This window comes from Catharus ustulatus, chromosome 12 (assembly GCF_009819885.2).
Source record: "Catharus ustulatus isolate bCatUst1 chromosome 12, bCatUst1.pri.v2, whole genome shotgun sequence".
Classification (NCBI taxonomy): Eukaryota; Metazoa; Chordata; class Aves; order Passeriformes; family Turdidae; genus Catharus; species Catharus ustulatus.
Genome location: NC_046232.1, coordinates 20,250,773 through 20,270,989, shown reverse-complemented (window position 1 = coordinate 20,270,989; position 20,217 = coordinate 20,250,773). Strand labels below are relative to the sequence as shown.

Below are 20,217 nucleotides of genomic sequence, written 5' to 3'. Positions count from 1 at the left end.
ACTGCTGGAGTCACTCAGAATTGCACTTACATTTGTATTTTTTTTTTTTAACCTAAAATCAAAATAGGGAATGACTAAACCAACTTTTTCTAGGTCAGTACTCCCATGTGCTTTACATGATTTTGTCACCTCAGCTTTTGTGTCTTGCTGCAATAAAACATCTGTTTCACTTACCCCTCAGGGGGCTCTTTGGAATTCACTTCTTTATTACCAGCTGAAGAAAGAGTTAACTCTTGGCCATTTATAACATTTAAATAATTTTCAGCATGCTTCTGTTAGAGGGAAAAAAATATGTTTAGCCTGTTACAAAGATATTAATTTTATTGAACTTGATTCATTAAGCAATTCAGGTCTTGCTTGACTGAAAACTTGATAAACTTTGTGCCTCTGTCAGACTAAAAATTTGATTTTTGCTGATGGGCACAAGATCAATTAATTGTGATGACCCAAAAAAGGGAACTCTCATTCTGAACTGTGATATCTGAGAAATCTCATCAGTTGCTGCTTGGAAATGGATCTTGTAAGACAACAAATAAGTGACCCAAGTGAATTATTACCAGAGACTTTAAAAACTGAATAATTTTCTGGATCTGCTCTATTTTACTTACTCTCAGCCCAAGTTCTGTCCTTTCAGCTGCTTTTCTGAGGTCACAAATATCCACAGCTTCTGCATTTCCTTTCAAGTCGGTTTTTTTCCATTTTAAGCTTCTGAAGGTCTTCTTGAATCTAAAAAGCAAGTTAGGACAAAAATCATTCCTGTAACCAAATGCCATAAGGTCAGGTAGGATTTAATTCAAATTAAATTATTCCTAAATACAGGAAAAAAAATCCATGCGACTTCCCATACTTCTGTACTACTATAAATGAGAGAATGCAAAATTAGTGTTCTACTACTAATTGCAGAAAGGCTAGGAAAACTCAAGTTTTAGAACAAACCTCACAAAGCAGAGACAATAAACTCCAGGACTGAGATTCCCCGCTTAAGGAACGATTTTTCCTCCCACATCTCACACGGCACAGGGGCTTTCACAGGGCAGGGATCTCAAAAACCTTCACGAGAGACAAAACCACCGGGCAGCCCGTGAGGAGATCATCACAGGTCACATCAAAACTGAATTTGTGTTAATTAAACACCTCCGAGGTGCCAAAACCCGCAGCGTTCTCAGCCCCAGCCCTGCCCCACACGGACCAGCCGCTCCCCTCAGGCACGGCCGGACCCCCGCGCTCCCCTCAGCAGCACCGCCTCAGCCGAGGGGCACCCCGGGGTGCTGAGGGATAACCTGGGGTGCTGAGGGACACCCCGGGGTGCCCTGTGTGCTCTGCCGGGGCAGCATAGCCCGGTTCGGGAGGGAGGAGCCGCTGCCGGCGCTGCCCGAACCCACCGCCCGTACCGGCCCCGCTGCGGCCATGGCGGCACCGCCGCACCCGGCAACGGGACGCGCCGGCCGGGCCGCACCATCCGCGCCACCGCTGCGGGGGGGTACAGCGCATCCAGCTGGGGCCGAGCCCGCTCTTCTCCCGCTCCTTCCCGGCTCCTCCCCCCCTCCCCCGCGGGCGGTGGTAGCGGCGCGGCGGAAGGGGCGCGGCGCGGGCGCCATGGCGGCGGCAGCGCGGCCGCTGGCGCTGCTCACCAGCTGTGCCGCGGGCTTCGCGCCCGAGGAGCTCGTCAAACGTGAGTCGGGGCCGCCGCGGCGCCCAGGCGGGCGGAACCAGGGGCTGCGGCCTGCCCGCGCCCAAGGGAATCGGGCTGGCAGCGGCTCCCTACAGCCCTGGCCCTCAGGAGGGCTTGTTTTCCCTTCAGGATCGCAGTTCTCCCCTCAGGGTCTCAATTTTCCCCTCAAGGTCCCAGTTTTCCTCTCAGGATCTCAGTTTTCCCCTCAGGGTCGCTGCCACCCCCTCACGATCCAAATTTTCCCCTCAGGGTCGCTGCCATCCCCTCACGGTCCCAATTTTACCCTCAGGGTCGCTGCCGTCCCCTTACGGTCTCAGTTTTCCCCTCAGGGTCCCTGCCATCCCCTCACGATCCCAGTTTTCCCCTCAGGATTTCAGCTCTCCCCTCAGGTTTCTCATTTTCCCCTCAAGGTCCCAGTTTTCCCCTCAAGGTCGCAGTTCTCCCCTCAGGTTTCTCTTTTTTTCCCCTCAGGATCTCAGCTCTCCCCTCACGGTCGCAGTTCTCCCCTCAGGGTCCCAATCCTCCGATCCCTTGCAGTGCTTTAAAGAAGTAATTCTCCGGTTTCTCAATGCAGAAGGACTAACAGGGAAAGCTAAAAATTGTCTGTTCAGCGGGTAGAATTGCAGATGACACTTCATACCGAATTCATTCAGTAGGAAGTGGTTTTCCTGGGAACCCCGTTGCCAATTTTATAGCTCAAAAGGAGAACACAAGAATAAGATCTGATGGTAGAGGAAACCATGGTGGAATTTTTGGTAGTTTTAAAATCGGGGGATTCCAGGAAGAAGCTGTTCGGATCAGGGAATTGATGTTCTGAGATGTACAACTTAACTTCCTCATCCCTTCTCTGGATTTTTTATCTCTTATTAAGTAATTCTTACTTGGAGGTTGGTGAGAACTGGCTCCCTCCACCTCATTAGAGCACAGAATAACAAAATTTTGTTATTGTTTTGAAACAAAAGTAACAGTACAAGGTCTGCAGTCAAAGGCTCCTCTGTCAAAGCAGCTGCATGACACAATTATTTAAAGATTCCACACAAAAAATGCTATTATTATTATTGTTAGCTTATTATTCAAGGTTCTTCTAGGTTTCCCCTTTTATTGTTTTGCATGGTGGAATGAAAAGGTACGTGAGCTAAAAGCTGTTTAATCTGAGAAAGTCTTAAATTTTAAACTCAGATTTTTTTTAAACTAGTACTCACTTGGAAATGTCTCAGCTCCCACTGCTCCCAGTACCAAAACTGGAGTCCTGAGTGTGTCCTGACTGGGTTATTAAAATCCCCCTGAAAGAAATGAAATCATTTGTTAAAATAAACACCATCAGCATTTTAAGTCCCTACTTTGTATAACAAGTGAAATTAAATAAATCAGATGCAGCAGATTGTAAAAGATTCAAGGACACACTGGCAGGGCTGGGGCAGCAGTGGGAAGGGTTTGGGGGGGTGAGAGAATCTGTCAGAACTTTTCAGCCAATTCCATGATTTTTTCCTCAGAGTCTTCCTCCTTTTAAATGGAAAATGGCTGGAGGGTGAGAAGCAGCTGATGCTACTTTTGCTGGATTTATTTTATTTGTTCCTACAGGGTGCTCTGAATGCTTTCATTCATGGCACACTGTGGCAAAACAAAGCTGTTAAAGTGCTCAACATGGATCTGCCTGTTATTATTTTGATATATTCATCACAAAACAGCAAATGAGATTGGTTCAGTTTTCATTCTGTCTGCTGTGATTGTTGTTCTTTTGCTTTCTGGATTTTTAGCACTCCCCTCCTCCCCCTCCCCAGCCTATTTGGGTTCTCTTTACTCCTTGGTGTAACTTTAGGAGTATTTTTTATGGTTTGTTCCACCAGGTGGCTCTCAAGGCCCAGAATGTGGGAGCTACTCCCTGTACCTGGCAGCTCTGAGGATTTGGGTGAATTTATGGCATTATGTTAAAACATTTATTCAGTCTGAAAAACACTACAAAGAGTGGTGAACACCTTTGGGGCAAACAACTGCAAAAAGAAATTGCAATAATTAAAAAAATTAATATTAGACACACAGTGTGCTAAAAGTGCTTAAATACCACTTCAGGGATATTTCTGCAAGAGCTACACCTGGTTCTCTGATTATTGAACTCTTCTGAAAAGTTATTTCTGCTCTTTCAAAAAGTATTTGCACTTTCAGAAGACTTAGTAAGATTCAGTGTTAAAAATGGGAAGGGATGTGAGATTTTATAACATTGCTGTGTCCTCTCTTGTGTTGAAAATCATTTATCTTGTCTGTATGATAAAATAGGAAATTAAAAGTTGGTATTTAAGTCAGCAAAATGAGCAAACATTCTTGGAAATAGCTGAAAATATGGGTAATAATGATTGTCTGCTTACTAAAATTTATAAATACTGTGAGGGAGGAAGGGACACAAGTGATGAACTTGCTGAAAAACACAAGGCAGTGACTGAGTACCTGGAGGTAACAAAAACTTTTCCTCTGCAGAGATTGCAGAGGAATTTGGGAGTCCTGGAGCTGGGTGACACCAGGCAGGATCAGTTCCAGGAGCTGATCTGTGTCAGTGGCTCCTTCTGATCAATACTCTGAATTATTCTAGCTGAATTTCCTGCTTTCATTACAATCCAGGCTGTCTTGGAAAGAAATGTCTGGAATGCTGGGGTGGTAAATACAACCCTTGAAACTAATTCCTCATCAAATGAGAACTCAGTTGGAGTTGCAGTTTGTATTTCTGCTTGTTTGCTCTAAAGACCCAAACCTCATTGTTCCAAGTGACTTTTTTGGGAGAGAACTCCTGGCAAGCTTTGATCAGGGGGTTGTGCAGCGATTCCTCACAAATCCACAACAAATCTGAATCCTTTCACCAAACTCCTGAAGCCCTTTGAGTTCAGTGTGCAACATCCATTTTTACTGGGAGAGAAATTTCACAGGGAATCGGCAAAGTCTCAGAATGAAGGATGGGTGATCAGCAGCACAATGGGATGAAAGAAAACCCCTGAAAACCCAGAACAAGTGGCAGGTGACAGGAAATGGGACATGGCCTCATTCCAGCAGTGCTCCCTAAATTTGTCCATGAGCTCTTCTAAAAAAATATCCCTTCCAAAGCAAATGTGAAATTCATACATTATAAAAGTTCTTTTTTCCCTTTGTATCCTTGTCAGGGTGACTGACTCCAGTGACTTCAGAGCTGATTTTCATCTCCACCCCATTTTCCTCCCTAAGTCTTACTGCTCATTTTCTGGGTTCCAGTAATTTCTTTTATTCATAGCTTCTCCTGGCATTGACTTGTAATTCTGTTAGCTCAGACTGATTTTAATTTAGTTACATATTTTTAATTATCAAAACACAGTTAAAGATAAATTTATATCATATTCTAAACAAAACCTCTGAGAAGACAAAGCTCAGAATCCAGGTTGGTTTGGTGGTGACTCAGGATCTTTGTCCCCAGCTCCAAAGTGGGGTGGGGTAATTTCAGCATGGAACATCATCTGATTAAAGACCAATTACTCTGAAAAATAATTGCTGTCCAAATAAAATTTTTAAAAAATCATTTAGATGTGGCACTTCTTATTTTAAGAAACGCAGGGAGGAGGGTCCTGTTTCATGCTCTCAAGTAGGAAATGGTTACAGGTTTCTGTTTGCAAGGTCACATTTCTCCCTCAGATCCTGTCTCCTCCTCAGGGCTGCCAATAATCCTGGTGTACAGCTCTCCCTGCCTTGTGCCCTCTGCTCATTCACCAGATCCATTTCCCAGCTTTGCAGTTCAGTTGTAAAAATCACTGCAGCCTTGGCAAGGAGCTTTTCCTGTCTTTTTACTAATAAGATACAGATAAATTCAAATTCATCTCCAGACTATTTGGGAACAGCCTGTTCCAGCAGCTCCAGGAACTCTCAGTACCTTAAAACACAAATCCTTGAAAAGCCATGTGCTTTATTCTTTAACTCTTGCTGCCCAAGGCAATTCTGCATGACTCAGTCCATTTCAGAAATAATTGACCTGTGTTCCAAAGTGTCCACGAGTTCACCCAGCCTGAACAAGACACCCTGGCCTTTCCCTCAAGGAACAATGGGATGCTCTGCTGGCAGCTCTAATTCAGCTCCAGGAGTGCTCCTACCTTGAAGGGCAGAGCGCTGGATTTTAATGGTTGAGCTCCTACATGGAATTTAATGGCAATTACAACTCAATTGGAGGAGCTGGGTTTATTTTCTCATTAGTTACCTTCAGGTTTTGGTCACAGTTAAACAGATCTTCACATCTCAATGAGCATGCAAGGGTTGTAATCAAGTTCAGGTTTTCTCTTCATACATCCTGTTTGCTCTCACTACATCCTACTAAGTTCAAGCTTAACACTTGCAAAGGCATTTCCAGGAAAACAAAAAGCTTTCTGCAGCTTCTGGGCCATATTTTATATTGAAAACCAGAAAATAAACTCTTCTGAAAGCTAAGCAATAAAATCTGGGACAGAGTAACAAATTGAGTTGAATTTTTAAAGATCTTGATTATATACTGGTTTATAATAAAGATGTAAAGATGGATCTGCATTGGCACTGTACTTCTCTAGACAAATTATTTTCTTGATGCTGGTTTTACCCTCCTCCTCATCCATTTTCTCTCCTGCAGGTATCACAGGAAAAGATGACCTCACTGTGGGTGCAATAACAAGTGGAAGAGTGAATTTCTACCCCTGGACAATAGATAACAAATATTACTCTGCAGATATCCACCTCTGTGTGGTCCCCAACACATTCCACGTGACTGGAGACATTGCTGAGGCTGTGCAGGCATTTGTGGTGTACTTTGACAGCACAACAGTAAGGCTCTTGTGCTTCACTCTCCTGTTCCTCTCTCATGTAGCTGCCTTCTCACAGAAATGATTCTCCATCCATCCATCCCCCTTGGGCTGTTCTGTCATTGGCACAAGATCAATATGAAATACTAAATATTGCATTTCCCTGCTGAGTTCCCTTCTCTCACTGCTCTCCCCCAGCTGCAGGGGGATTTTCAGGAGCCATTATGGCAAATGCAGCTCACCCTCTCCAGCTTCATTCCTAGTTGGTGCTGCTTCTTAAAGGCTCCTTTGGGACAGACAAAATTTAGGGAGCTAAGCATAAAATTCAGTGCATTTTACCCAAAATTGTTTCAACTAAACCAGCAGCAGTGAGAACTGGTTTAGGAGAAACCAGAAAGGTTGAGACAAAAAGAAAAGCCTATTTCCTTACATAATTCAAGTCTAATGCTATTGTAGGATTTATTCCAAAGAATACTTTTCTTTTCCCCTGTAGAAAACTGGACTGGAAGGTGTCTCTGAATGGCTTCCCCTGACAGAAGAGTGGCTGCCAGAAGTGATGATCCTGGTTTGTGACAGAGTGTCTGAGAATGGTAGGGGACCCAAACAACTCCCATCCTCACCTAGAGCCATTAACCTGCATCATAATTGACTTGCTGATTACAGCAACAATTGCTCCTCACTCTGGGTGACACTGGGGAGCTGCCAGAGCACAGCCAGGCGCCCCTGGGGAGCAGGAGCTGAAACCTTCAGTGGGATGTGGTTCAAACTGAACCAGAATTGCAGCAGATTGCTCAGAGCCAGCTCTGTGTCCTGCCACTGCACAGCCCTGAAAGGCATTGTGCATGGTCCTGCTGCTGCGTGGTCCTGCTTAAAAATGGGGAGGACTTCTTGCATAATTCCATTTTTTTTTGAGATTTGGACACAGAACACACAACATTTGCTGTGGTCCTAGACAGCAGCGAGCTGGGAGGTGCAGATGTGTCCCTGCACTTAATTCAGTGTCAAACCCAGCATTAACACAAATCTTTGTTCACACTTAAATTGTCCCCTCAACAAAACCATTTGATTCTATCCCTCAATTCCAAGCAGGAGTTTAACTCTTTATTTTTGGAATGCACAGTGTACCATACACTCCAGAACAATCAAACAACTCTGAGGGAATAAACACAGCTAAATACCCTGATCAATCTGCTGATCTGCACTTTTAATCCCCATTTTTGTAGGTGTGAACAGACAGAAAGCTCAAGAATGGTGCATCAAGCACGGCTTTGAGCTGGTGGAGCTCAGCCCTGAGGAGCTGCCTGATGAAGATGGTAGGTCTGCTGCTTCTCTTGCCATTTTGAGAATCAAACAGTGCCCCAAAATATCTTCTAAATAAAGCCATGCCCCTTGCAATTGTTGATGTGCCACATGATTACAGCATGGAATGCTCCCAGTTGCTGGGGCTTAGTGTCAGCTATAAAAGGTCAGCGTGAGGAGGAGGTTGTTTCCTCTGAGAAATTCCATTTGGCCCCTCCCAAATCCAGCTGCTGTTTATGCAGCCCCTACGTAAAAATAATATCTGCTCCTTTTTCTGGCACTGCCCTAGGACTCTTGATACATCACAAGTTTATATTCCACTTGGAAAATCGATCTGAAGAAACATCTTTGTGCATGAGGGCAGAAAAATTCTGGTTTAAAAAAGACTTCAGAACTATTTTATGCTGTCTTGGTACAAACAGTGCCATGATAGGCTGAAAATGGCAGGTTGTTAAAAACATTTCAGAGCAACACAAGCTGTTACACAGGAAATAAACTAGTTTCAGAATCACTGGCTGCCCAACATTTATAACTTGAAAAAAAAAGAAAAAACCCAGCAAGAAGAGTCAGAAGTGTGATGTTCCACTCTTGAAAAGTGACTGTGCATTTCCTGAGAGCCTTATCAGCATCAGCCTTATCTCCTCACTTCACTGAGAGCATTTACACCTTCCCTCTCTGGAATCGAAGGAGGTGACTGCATTTGCAGGCTGCACAGGAGTTAGTCACTAACATTTCTCTGTTTCAGGTTCTCCAAGCACACTGCAGTCCCCAAAAATAATTTACTATACTAATAACTTACTCAGAGCACATCCCACCCCCTTTCCCCCTCTGAAGGCCTCCTAAAAGTGGGTCTTGATTAGCTGAGGATTCTCCCTCTCTCCCCACCATGCCTTTATAAATGTTTCCTTTTTTTAGTCAAGGAGGGAGATTCACAGGTTAGATTCACAGAAACTGGGAAAATCAGAAGTGAAGACTCCTTAGACCAAACAAATACTAAATGCTTCAAAAATAGCAACCTTAAGTTATTTTTCTGGTGGATGATTGTTGTAAAGAACAGCTTTTTACCATTTAATTAACAGGAATAATAACTCAGGATGTTAATTTTTGGAATATTGGGATACATGTTCTTTCCTAGCTGTTTAATCTGATTCACTGTGACTCATGCAGAGGAGGAACTGTGTTCCAGTGAGTAACTTATTTACCCCACAAACATGCTGGGGGAGTCACAAAAGGCACAACAGATGCTGTAAACACACTGGGCCAATCTCTGCTCAAAATTGTGACATTTCAGGCAGCTCATCTCCAATAAACTGCAACCTTTGTTTTGATTCATTGTCAGTTGTTGGCACAGTCAGGACAGGAGCTCTAAACTGAGACTCTTGGTAATGACTCTGATATCAAACCAGAGGGCAAAAAATCTGATTTCAGCCTTCAGTTAATTACTAAGGCAGTTTCAATTACTGCACATGTCCCTGAGTCACTTGAGTTTGATTGCTAAACAATCACATTTTTGTATCCAAAGGATTGTTTGGGGTTTTTTTTCCCCTTTGTCAACCTGCACAAACATGGGAAGCTGACTAAACTGAGGAAATGGGAAAACTGACTTGGTCCAAAGTGGTGTCACATCTATTCAGTAAATAAATTAAAATCTGAATAAAGCTTTCCCTGGCCTTTCAAGTTCCTATAATTGCCAGGATTACTGGAACTTTCAGAGGTAGGTATTGTGGGGCCAGCTATACAATGTTCCTTTCCATTTTTACAGACATCACATCCTTTTAAAATGGTTGTCTCAAGTTCTTTACTTTCTACCAGAAAGAAAAGCAACTCTAATAGCTATTTTGTAATATATTTCTATTGTAAGAGATCTTGGGGTAAAAGATTCATGTCCCTTGTCTGTTACTATGAAATGTTACTTAATGAAGGCCTCCTACTAAATACTGAACAAAAAGAATTGAGATATCTGCGAAATGCTGAGCTCACAGTTCATTATCCCTGGAAGCTCAGCCCAACAAGTGAGGCATTAATTCCCATTTACTTGGCCTCTCATGAATCAAAGGTGAGAAATTTGTGCTTTGCACCAGGAGCAGAATTTCTAATGACTGTGAAAAGACAGGACAGGCCTTCAGCCCCAGCTCTGGAGGCATGACCTGGAGTTAGTTACAGTAATTTCACCATTAAAGCCGCAACATTTTGACTAAATTTTTGGTTTGAACCCACAGTGCAGCTTATATATGGACAAAGAACAAAAACTTGCTGTTTTAGTTTGGAGGACAGGTGTCTGCTGAGAAAGGCAGGAGCTTCTCTTTGAAATGGAGAATGCAAACCCCCTCCCTCCAAATTATTAGAATTTCGAAATCAAGCAGCTTTCAGGCAAAGATATGGGAATTAGGAATAACAGTTCTTTACTAGGGAAATTAAAATAGAAATACAGCACTACAAAGAACAAACCCCAAACCCTGACACAGTCAGAGTACAACCTGACACCCGTCAGGCAGGGTGTTGGCAGCAGTCCCATCCCATGGTGGCTGCATCCTCCTGCAGTGACAGATGTGGCTCAGCTGGAGCAGTGCTCCTGTACAAGGTGCAGTTTCCCTCCGGAGCTCCAGTGGGGATGTGGAGAAATCCGGTTTTCCTCTGGAGTCCAGTGGAGAAAGGGGCTCCCTTAGTGTCCCAAAACCTCTGTTTTTATCTTGGTAAGAAATGTTGGGCTCTTCCCCCTGGCTGGAGCAACTCCCAATGGGATGCAGTAATTTTATCAGTGCCACAGTGGGACTCAATGGCCATGAGCAGAAAATGCCTGGCTGGAGGAAGGATGGGTTGTGAAAAGATAAAGAACAATGCCCTGCCTGGTTTATAAACATGGCCATGAACAGGAGATATCCCATGAGATAAAGAACACTGCCCCAGCTGGTTTATAAACATGGCCATGAACAGGAGATATCCCATGGAGATAAAGAACACTGCCCCAGCTGGTTTATAAACATGGCCATGAACAGGAGATATCCCATGAGATAAAGAACACTGCCCCAGCTGGTTTATAAACCATGGCCATGAACAGGAGATATCCCATGAGATAAAGAACACTGCCCCAGCTGGTTTATAAACATGGCCATGAACAGGAGATATCCCATGAGATAAAGAACACTGCCCCAGCTGGTTTCAATGGATGCCCATTAGCAGAATATCTCCCACAGAGATCACGATCACTGCCCCACCCTCAACAGATGGTGACAGAACAGAAATCTTTGATCACACCCTGTACTGTAATGTGTGGCTTATAATAATGAAATTTCTGTACTCCCAGGAGTCTCTGCAGTGACTCCCAGGATTTTCAGAGCTGCTCTCTCTGTTTTGTGCAGATGATTTCCCCGAGTCCACCGGAGTGAAGCGCATTGTGCAGGCCCTCAACGCCAACGTCTGGTCCAACGTGGTCATGAAGGGGGGTAGGTGCCCCTGGGGTTTGTCAGCAGTTAAAACTGAGCAGCTGGATCAGCACAGACACAGCTGGATCAGCACAGACACAGCTGGATCACTCTGGAACCTTCCAGGGACCAGCAGGGCTCAGGCATCGCTTCCATCCTCCCTTGGTGCCCTGATGCACTCACACATCCTGGGGTGGGGTGGGAGGGACCTCAAAGCTCAGCTTATCCTCCATGCCAGGGTGCTCCAAGCTCATCCAGCCTGGCCTTGGACACTTCAGCCACAACTTCTCTGTGCCAGGGCCTCACCACCCTCACAGGAAAGGATTTGTGTGAAACTTCCTCCTGTTCCCTCTCTAATTTGCACTCTACCAGTAATTTGAGTTAAATATTCCATTGATTCTGCAGGTTGCAATGGAAACTCCAATTTGTTCCACCAAACTTTAGTGGGAAACAGGTTGTAATTAGCAGCTTTATCAGACTGATACATGATTCAGCATAGAGGCAAAGGTTAAATTCCACATTGGTTCTGTTTTTGCTTTTTTTATATTTTTTAACTAGGGATTAGAATAGCAAGTGCAGAGATGAGACTGGGCAAAGAAGCCCTGTCAAACATTTAAAAACTGTTTTTGCTACAGAAAACCCTACTTGAGTACATGGAAACCACAGAATTTTTTGTCAACAGTGCAAAAATGGGCAACCCAGATGCTTTTCTGAGAAAGCTGATCACCAGGTAGAGTTAGAATTTTGGAGAAATCACTTTAGCCTTAGACTCATCAGCAAAGGAAATGCTGCAGTTACAAGTTACTTGAAAACCCTTAATTACCTTTCTAATCACACAAAATGTAGGAACATGAAACTCTTAGAGTGCTTGGCCTGAAATTTCTTGTTGACAAAGCCTCATCCCACCACCTCTCTGCTCCCTGATGCCCCATTTCCCTCTGCTGAGGCTTCTCCCTTCTTACAACAATGAACTGTGGGATGATTTAAAGCTGCTCTGCATTTCTGTGCCTGCAAGGTGCTTGCTGGGACTCAGTAAAACCAGGGTGAGAATTATTAAATTGCATTTTTAATGCAGCTTTTTGAGGATTTCTCATCCCCATCAGAGCTCTGGTTCAGTGTAACCATTGCAGAGAACCAGGTGACCTTGGCAGGTGGTGTCAGCTTCTCTCACTTGTGCTAAAAATGGATTTTTAACAACATATTTCCTGTACTTGGCAGATGCCACCTTCCAGAACAGCAGAATTTAGTCACATGCTCAGTTCTTCACAGGGGGAAATTCCTGCACACCACTGCTGGGTTCTGTAAAGGTCAGACTCCTGACAAATCCACATTTTCTGTGTCCACAGCCCCACACAGCCCTGCTGCACCCCCACAACCCCTCAGGAAGTGAGCTATATTTGGAAGCTGTTACAGCCTGACTGTGCCTTCAAAGGGAAATCATTGAGCTCATTTTGCTTAAAATAACACTTCTCACAACCTGTAACATATCTTTTGTTTTCAGCTTCCTCCAGATCCTAGAAACTGGCTGCCATGCCAATCCAACTTCAGCTTTTCCACTGAATGACCTGCAGTTCCTGGCTGGTTGAGAACCATGCAGGGAACAGTTATCAGTTCCAGTAGTAAATGTGTAATAACAAATACTTCTAGCACTGCAAGGTGTAACCTTAATTCAAAAAACCTTTTTTCCATGAGAATTTAAACTTACAGACAGAGCAGCAATAACTTTTTTCAAGCACAAACATCAGACCCATATTATTTTATCACATTAAGCCACAACACAATTCTTCTCAAGCTGCAGGTTTGTTTCACACACCAATTAAAATATTCATATTTTTTTCCTTCACCATTAAATGCATCATTCTCACACAGATCCATAAAAAGAATTATTACATATACTACATATTACATTTATTACATGCAACACAGTTGAATTACAAACAAATTTACATCAAGTAAGCAATAGAGCAGCACTTTCTCTACTCCAAACCAAAGATCCTTACCTGGGAGTCTCCCAGGAACAAATCCTGCTGCAGAGTTGGTTCTCCAGGCCTTGGAGCTCCCTTCAGTCTCTGCAAGTTTCCTGGTGCAGGAGAACATGAGGGGTTCTCCAGGTAACACAATTCCCTCCCCACAGATTATTAAATTGCTGTTGCCTCTCTGTCCCTGCAAGAGCCTCTGAGGCAAGAAGAGAAACCATTTCCAGCCCTCTGGAAGAGGCTGCTCCTTTCTTTGCTGCTTAAATCCAGCTGGAGTGATCCCAGGTGAAGCTGCTTGCCTCAGGTGGGGCCAGGAGGGAGCCTGGCTCTGATCACAGCCAATTCACCTGGTTTAGGGAGGCCATTTAAACAAATTGTGAATTTTGATGTGTTAATTGTAATTTTATGTGTAAGGATCACCATGTGTCAGCTGGAGACAGGAGGAATAACAGGTGAAGGCAGTGGGAAACACTTGGCCATGAAACAGGAGTCTGGGAGGGCTGAATCCATGTTCAGAGCATCCTGAGTGATTCCTGTGGAGCTGCACAGGATCATGGAATGGTTTGGGTGGGAAGGGACCCTGAATCCCATCCCACTGCAGCCCTGCAGGGACAGCTCCCACTGCCCCAGTGCTCCCAGCCCCAGTGTCCAACCTGGCCTGGGACACTTCAGGGACACTTCAGGGACAGCCCCAGCTGCTCTGGGCTCCATCACAGCCCCTGGCTCCTCCAGTCAGTGGGATGAGCTCATTTTTGGCTTTGCTGCCTCAAGAACACTGTGTAAGGCATCACCCACTTCCTGAATTGCACCCAGAAGTTGAAATAACTTTTACATCCAATAAATGGAGTTTATAGGAAGGGTTTTTCAAGGGTGTGCCTGCAATCAAGTGTTGTGTCTGCCTCCTCCCTGAGCAGGGATCCAGGCACAAACAGCAGCTGTTCAGAGATCCCTGCTGCACATTGCAGCTTCTCCAGAAAGGGATGACATTTGGAAGGACTCTGGCTGAGGTTCTGTGGTGTTGGAGAAGGGAATGTGGAGCCACTGCCATTTTTCTGCACAGGACAAACTCAAATCCCAGCTAGGAGCGAGGTCCATGGTGAGATCACTGCATCCACTCCTCTGCCAGTGTGGGAATGTTCTGTGGCCAGGACATTCTGCACTGCAGTGTCCAACCTTGCTTGGGCTGACTCAGAAATTGGCTCCCTGTCCATCCTCACAGCTCTGCTCAGCCCCATCAGAGCTGGGGAAGCTGCTTTGCTGTGGGATGCAGATCCCAAACTTTTACCCTGCAATTCCTGTTCATTGACCTGATGGGTTCATGGACAGCTGAACATTTTCCAGGGAATTCATTCAGCTGCACTGATTCACTTCTTCCCACCCCTTGGATCTGTTGAAACAGCAAAAGGGGATGAAGCAGAGCCCCAAATACCTGCCAGGGATGGGGCAGAAGAGATCAGGAGCAGGAGCAGGGAATGGGGGCTCAGGAATTCTCCTGGAGATGTGTTGATGTGAGTGCTGGATGGGCTCAGTCCCACATCCAACCCCTCAGAATGAGAGTCTGGAGAAATGGCAAGGAAATTTGGACAGAGCATCCAAATGACATCACCTCAACAGTTGAGTCTAGAGCTTAGTCATGAGTGTAATAATTTAGAACATACTTCTTTTAAAAAGTAATATTAAATCTTTCTTCTGGCAGAAGTCATTGTTTCCTGGCTATTTCTGGTACAATAAGTTCACATTATTTCAGTTTTAGTTGACTAAAATACAAAGGTTTGCAGAAAAATCTCCTAAGTGCCTTGTGTAACTGCAAATATTTACTACTCAGTGCAAGGCCAGTTTGCATTGAGTAGTAAACTGACTTAGAAAAACCTGACTGAATAAAAAACACCTCATCATATAAAATGATATACATAAAACAGGTTTAAAAATACAGCCAGTTTAAATGAAAAACACTGCACCACATTTATTATCTTAGCTGACTGTTTAGGTCTGAAATCCCTCTTTAGGTTGGGTTTTAAAACATTGAGATACACCCTAGGCCAGCAGTGGGGAGAGCCCAGAGCACTTAGCAGTGAAAAGAAAGCCTGGATTTGATGGATGAATCCCCTGGGAATTCTGAATTGGATATTTAACAATTCCCTTTGCCATTACTGTGGTGCTCAGGCTGTTCAGACAATGTGAGCAAAGGCTCTCCTTGCCTTTCCTGAATCCAACTCAGACTGGTGCTGCTCCCATGGAGGTGACACCTGGGCACCAGGAACAGCAAATTCTGCTGCTGCATTTCCCAGCTGCCTCTCCTGGAATTGCCCAGCTCACATCCTAACAGAGCACAGACTTCCAGCAAGATCCCACATCTCCTGTGTCACACATCTCTTCCCTGGGGGGAACATTTAGCAGCAAACATTGCTAATAGTTTAAAGCTTAGGGATTATGTGAAATTTCTGCTTAAAATCTCTTTTCAAGTGCACTGGAACAGTTTTCCATGCTGAAATTCTCCTTCTCTCATCTGGCCAGTGCCAGTTCCTGCAGTAATTTTGCACTTTGTGCTTTGTTTGCAGACAGGACCCAGGGCTTTGGTCTCCTCAGCACCTTGGCAGGAGCAACCAGGAGCCGTGGCTGTGAAGAGACCCCCGAGGCAGAAGTAAACAGTAATTCCACAATTCCTGCTCTGCTCAGACCCTCCCTGCATCCATGGGGGGTTCCTGGGACCTCCCACTGTGCCACAGAGCCAAAGAAAGAGCACTGAAAGCTCCAGGATGGGTTTGGTTATATCCAAATTATCCCTTTTTGAGCAAAACAAAACCTGTCATTTCATGGTGTTAATGCAGAAACCCCAACAAGTCCATCCTGAAATCCCCTCAGGCAGCACCAGTCCCAGTGCTGCAGAGGTGCCTTTGCATGGCCCAGGCTTTGAGATCAGGTGCAAGGCTTTGAAGGAAAAGCAGGAAGTACCTGATTTGCTGCTGATGTTTTTTCATGCATGACTGGATGCTGAAATCTCTTTGTTTCCTGACAGTCCAACCCATCCCCAGGAGACAGGGAAGAGTCCCAGTCAGAAGGTGGAGAGGATGGAGCTGGCACCAACAACCTGGAGCCTGACAGTGCTGCAGGTGAGCTCAGGGAAATGTGGGGACAAAGGCACTGCCTCAAATCAACCACAGCAGCAGTGCAGAGATGGGAATTCCTGAGCAGCCCAGCACAGCTCAGCACTCTTGGGTTCACTCTATGCCTGTTTCTGACAGATCAGTCTGGAATCAGCAAGAAATCTTAAATACTGGATGAGCTCACATGTGATGTGTCACAGAATTGTGGAATCTGGAAAATTTTGGGTTAGAAGGGACCTTAAAGCTCATCCAGTCCCACCCCTGTCATGGCAGGGACATCTCCTCCTATCCCAGGCTGCTCCCAGCCCCATCCATCCATGCCTGGGACATTCCAGGGATCCAGGGGCAGCCACAGCTGCTCTGGGCACCTGTGCCAGGGCCTCACCCTCACAGGAAAGGATTTCTTCCATAAAATTAATCACCACTGTAACAATGCCATGATTTATATATGAGCAATCAGTAAATTAAATGTTTCTTTCTCTCCTATGACACTGGAATTTGCAAATGGGATTTGCAGATGTGAAAATCCTGGTTTTTCTGCTGAGAAAGCAGAATCCTTACAGCCAGGCTGTATTTCAGATCCCATGCTGGAGATGGACATCCAGGAGCTGGCCAGCCTGACCACCAGGGATGGGGACCTGGAGAACTTCGAGAGACTCTTCTCAAAGCTGAAAGAAATGAAAGGTAACCCCCAGGAGAGCTGGACCTGAGCTCTGGCACCTCCCCCAGGGCCTCAGAGAGAGCCAGCAGTGAGTTGGGAAGCTGTGAAATTCCTGTTCCCCTGCCTCAGGTCCTTCAGAAGCAGCTGCTCTTGCCATTCATCCCAAACCCAGGTTCAGGAGGTGCTCCTGGATCCCAAACCCAATTTCAGGTGTTCCTGGATCCCAAACCCAGCTGCAGGAGGTGTTCCTGGATCCCAAATCCAGCTGCAGGAGGTGTTTCTGTCCCTGCTCTCCCCTGAGTCTCACATCCCAAATCCTCTCTTTCCCCACAGACAAAGCTGCCACGCTGCCTCACGAGCAGAGGAAGCTGCATGCAGAGAAGGTGAGCTTTGGGAGTTGGGGTGGAAATCAGTAAAAATGTGGTTTTTTCTTTCCAAGCCACAGTTGCTGCTCCTGGAGAGTTCCAGGATTGAGAGTGGTGAGAACAAACCACACAGTCCTAGGGAAGACTTGTCAGGTATCTCCCAATAATTTAATAACCTGGAAGTTTGAAATACCAAAAAACACAAAATCCTGGAATGGTTTGGGTTGGAAGGACCCTAAAGATCATCTCATTGCACCCCAGTGCCATAAAAAAAACAGACTGAGCTGAAAGCCCTGCAGTCACTGGGGGTGCTGGCCAGCTGCCACAGGTCAGTGGGAAAGTCTGGATCTCCTGGGAAATGTGATGCTGCCTCAGTGCCCAGGTTTTGTGTGGCAGGAGCCTGCCATGACCCAATCATTGCCTCAGGGCTCAAACTCCCTGAGCTCACACAGGATGTGTTGCACTTACAGGCCTGGCTGCCAGATTCAGCTGCTCAGTTTCTACTCTTAGGATGGGAAGCACAAAATCTTCAGTCATGTGATGGGAATTTTCTCCTTTCCCATCTTTTCTGCCATTGTAGGTGGCCAAAGCCTTCTGGATGGCAATTGGAGGGGACAGGGATGAGATTGAAGGTCTCTCCTCAGATGAAGAGAACTGAATTCCTCTGCAGCTGGGAGTGCCAGAGCAATGCTGAAGGAGTGATCCTTCCCTGAGTTATTCATTGCCAAAACCCCCTTTAGCTGTAGCTGCTTCCCTTGGTGACAGCATTGCCCACATTCCACATTCCACAGCATCTCCTGGCTCCAGGGGCTGGGTCTGACCCTCTCTCCTCTTGGGAAGGTGACACTTGTGTGCTGCAAGGAAACACTGATGAGTTTACATTTTTCAAATGAACATTTTTATGATTTCCTCTCTGGGGTTTAAATAAACAAATGTGCTCCCTGCACACAGGGCTGGGGCTCCATGTTCAGCTCTTGGGTGGTTCTGTGGAGCTTTTCCCAGCTCCAGGTGCCCAGGTTTGGATGGACCATGAGGAGGTTGCTGAGCTGAGCCCTGTGGGGGATGCTGTGCCAGCCCTGGGAGCTGCCAAGTGCCAAAGCCATTCCAAGGGCTCAGGTTCTGTTTGGATTTTGCCTGTGTGAGGATGGGGGCCTTCCCTGGAATGCCAGGTGTTGTGCACACCCCCTGGATTCCCCTGAGGGGATGGAATGCCAGAGTGCTGCTGCTGCTCCGGGCTGGAATTCCCTGCCCACAGCTCGTGCAGGGCCTGGCAGGATTCTCAGAGCTGCCCTGGGAGCTCTGTCCTCAGTCCCAGCTGGAATCCCGACCCCTGCAGGAGCTCACACTCTGTGTGTCCCTCGGGCACGGGCTCAGGAGGAATTCCCTTTTCCTGGGCCCAGAGCCTCTGGAATTCCAGACGTGGCAGGAAGGAGGAGCCTGGGAGGAGCAAGGGGAGAAGGGAGGTGCCACCCCTGCAGGCTGAGCAGGGGGAAGAGGATCCAACAGATCCTGGCCCAAGAACTTTTCGTCACTCATCTGAAAATCCACCCTGCTAAGCACCCTCAGTCAGGAATTTCAAAATAAAATCTTTCCATGTCCCCTGAATTCCCCAGTCCCAGGACATGGGTTTGCCATCAGTTATTGGATGGTTTTACATCCTGCAGGCACTTCCACGGTGCTCCTGGAGTTCCCTTTGCCACGGTGAAGCAGAGGTGGGTGTAAATCACCAGTTTCTTGCATTGCTGGGAATCACTTCTGGCACAAACTGGAGCCTGCCTGGCAGTTTGGGAATTGTTTGGGAGCTCCCCCCCAGTGAAATGAGCTTTGGGAGGAGTTGTGAGTGCAGAGACACCCAGGGAACACCTGCCAGGGACATTTCCCAGTTCCATTCCCAGAGAATGGACACACCTGAAGCGGCTCCTGCCAAGCAGGGAATGGTTTCCACGTTGGCTTCTTGGTGGCTGAAGATTCTTTCTGCCCTTTCTAAACCTTGGTTGTGCAATGGTGACAAATGGCCAAAGTGCCAGGGGAATGGAGGCAGAGGAGAAAACAACACACTTGGACACTTTGTAAACCCTTTAGACATGTGATAGAGATGTGACTTTTAAAATTTAATTAGATGATATAAATTAAAACCCAGTGCTTTGCTGCCTTTTTATGTGGTAGCAGCAGCTCATTCCCATACTCAGAACTGTTTCTATCATGATTTATTGTAAATATGGGTCTTGTTTGTAGGGGCATAAATCATGGAGGCAGGAAGTGTGGCTGGAGACACTGGGAAATAATTCAGAGATCCTTTGAGGCTGTTGTGTTGTGGTTTAAAATCAAGGTTTACTTTGCTGGTGGTTAATTTTTTGTGGGTGGTTTGGGGTTTTTCTGAAGAGACCCTTTGGTTTTGGCTACAGAATTTCTTTACAAAATAAGAAGTTACAGAATAAAAGGGGCATTAGTGGAAAAGCAAAGCTGTGTCTGCCACTCAGTTTCTTTGTGTAGCAACAACAAAAGAATTCCCGGTTGGTTTCCAGAGAATCCCAGCGTGGTTTGGGTTGGAGGTGCCAGGAAGGGATGGACAGCTCCAGCTTTGTCACCCCTGTCCCAAATGGGAGCTCCAGGCCAGAGCTGCTGCTCCCAGTGCTGGGCTGGCATTTCCAGTTCATCCCAGTGCTCCCAGTGCTGGGCTGGCATTTCCAGTTCATCCCAGTGCTCCCAGTGCTGGGCTGGCATTCCCAGTTTGGGCATCCCAGTGCTCCCAGTGCTGGGCTGGCACTCCCAGTTCATCCCAGTGCTCCCAGTGCTGGGCTGGCATTCCCAGTTTGGGCATCCCAGTGCTCCCAGTGCTGGGCTGGCACTCCCAGTTCATCCCAGTGCTCCCAGTGCTGGGCTGGCATTCCCAGTTTGGGCATCCCAGTGCTCCCAGTGCTGGGCTGGCACTCCCAGTTCATC

The 20,217-nt window shown here is 46.1% G+C and overlaps 2 protein-coding genes across 3 annotated transcripts in view; one reads left to right on the top strand and one right to left on the bottom strand.

Annotated features, from left to right (window-relative positions):
• The window catches only part of IQCH (IQ motif containing H), a 57,138-nt gene extending 55,706 nt beyond the window's left edge, over positions 1–1,432 (bottom strand). The window contains exons 1-3 of one of the 2 annotated variants that reach the window (XM_033070525.1): positions 1,281–1,432; positions 937–1,050; positions 609–726 (exon numbers count right to left, since the gene is read on the bottom strand). The gene's annotated coding sequence lies outside the window, so the exon portion shown is untranslated. Of the gene's footprint in view, positions 1–174; positions 273–608; positions 727–936; positions 1,051–1,280 lie in introns of those variants that run through there. The other variant, XM_033070526.1, reaches the window with a different exon arrangement.
• A 151-nt stretch (positions 1,433–1,583) lies between these two features.
• On the top strand, positions 1,584–19,736 carry AAGAB (alpha and gamma adaptin binding protein). The gene is made up of 10 exons (XM_033070868.1): positions 1,584–1,672; positions 6,279–6,469; positions 6,941–7,037; positions 7,671–7,760; positions 11,106–11,189; positions 15,703–15,785; positions 16,161–16,254; positions 16,828–16,932; positions 17,243–17,292; positions 17,855–19,736. Exons 1-10 carry the CDS (start codon positions 1,597–1,599, stop codon positions 17,930–17,932), a joined length of 948 nt encoding a protein of 315 aa, XP_032926759.1. The 5' UTR covers positions 1,584–1,596; the 3' UTR covers positions 17,933–19,736.
• Positions 19,737–20,217: the final 481 nt, after the last annotated feature.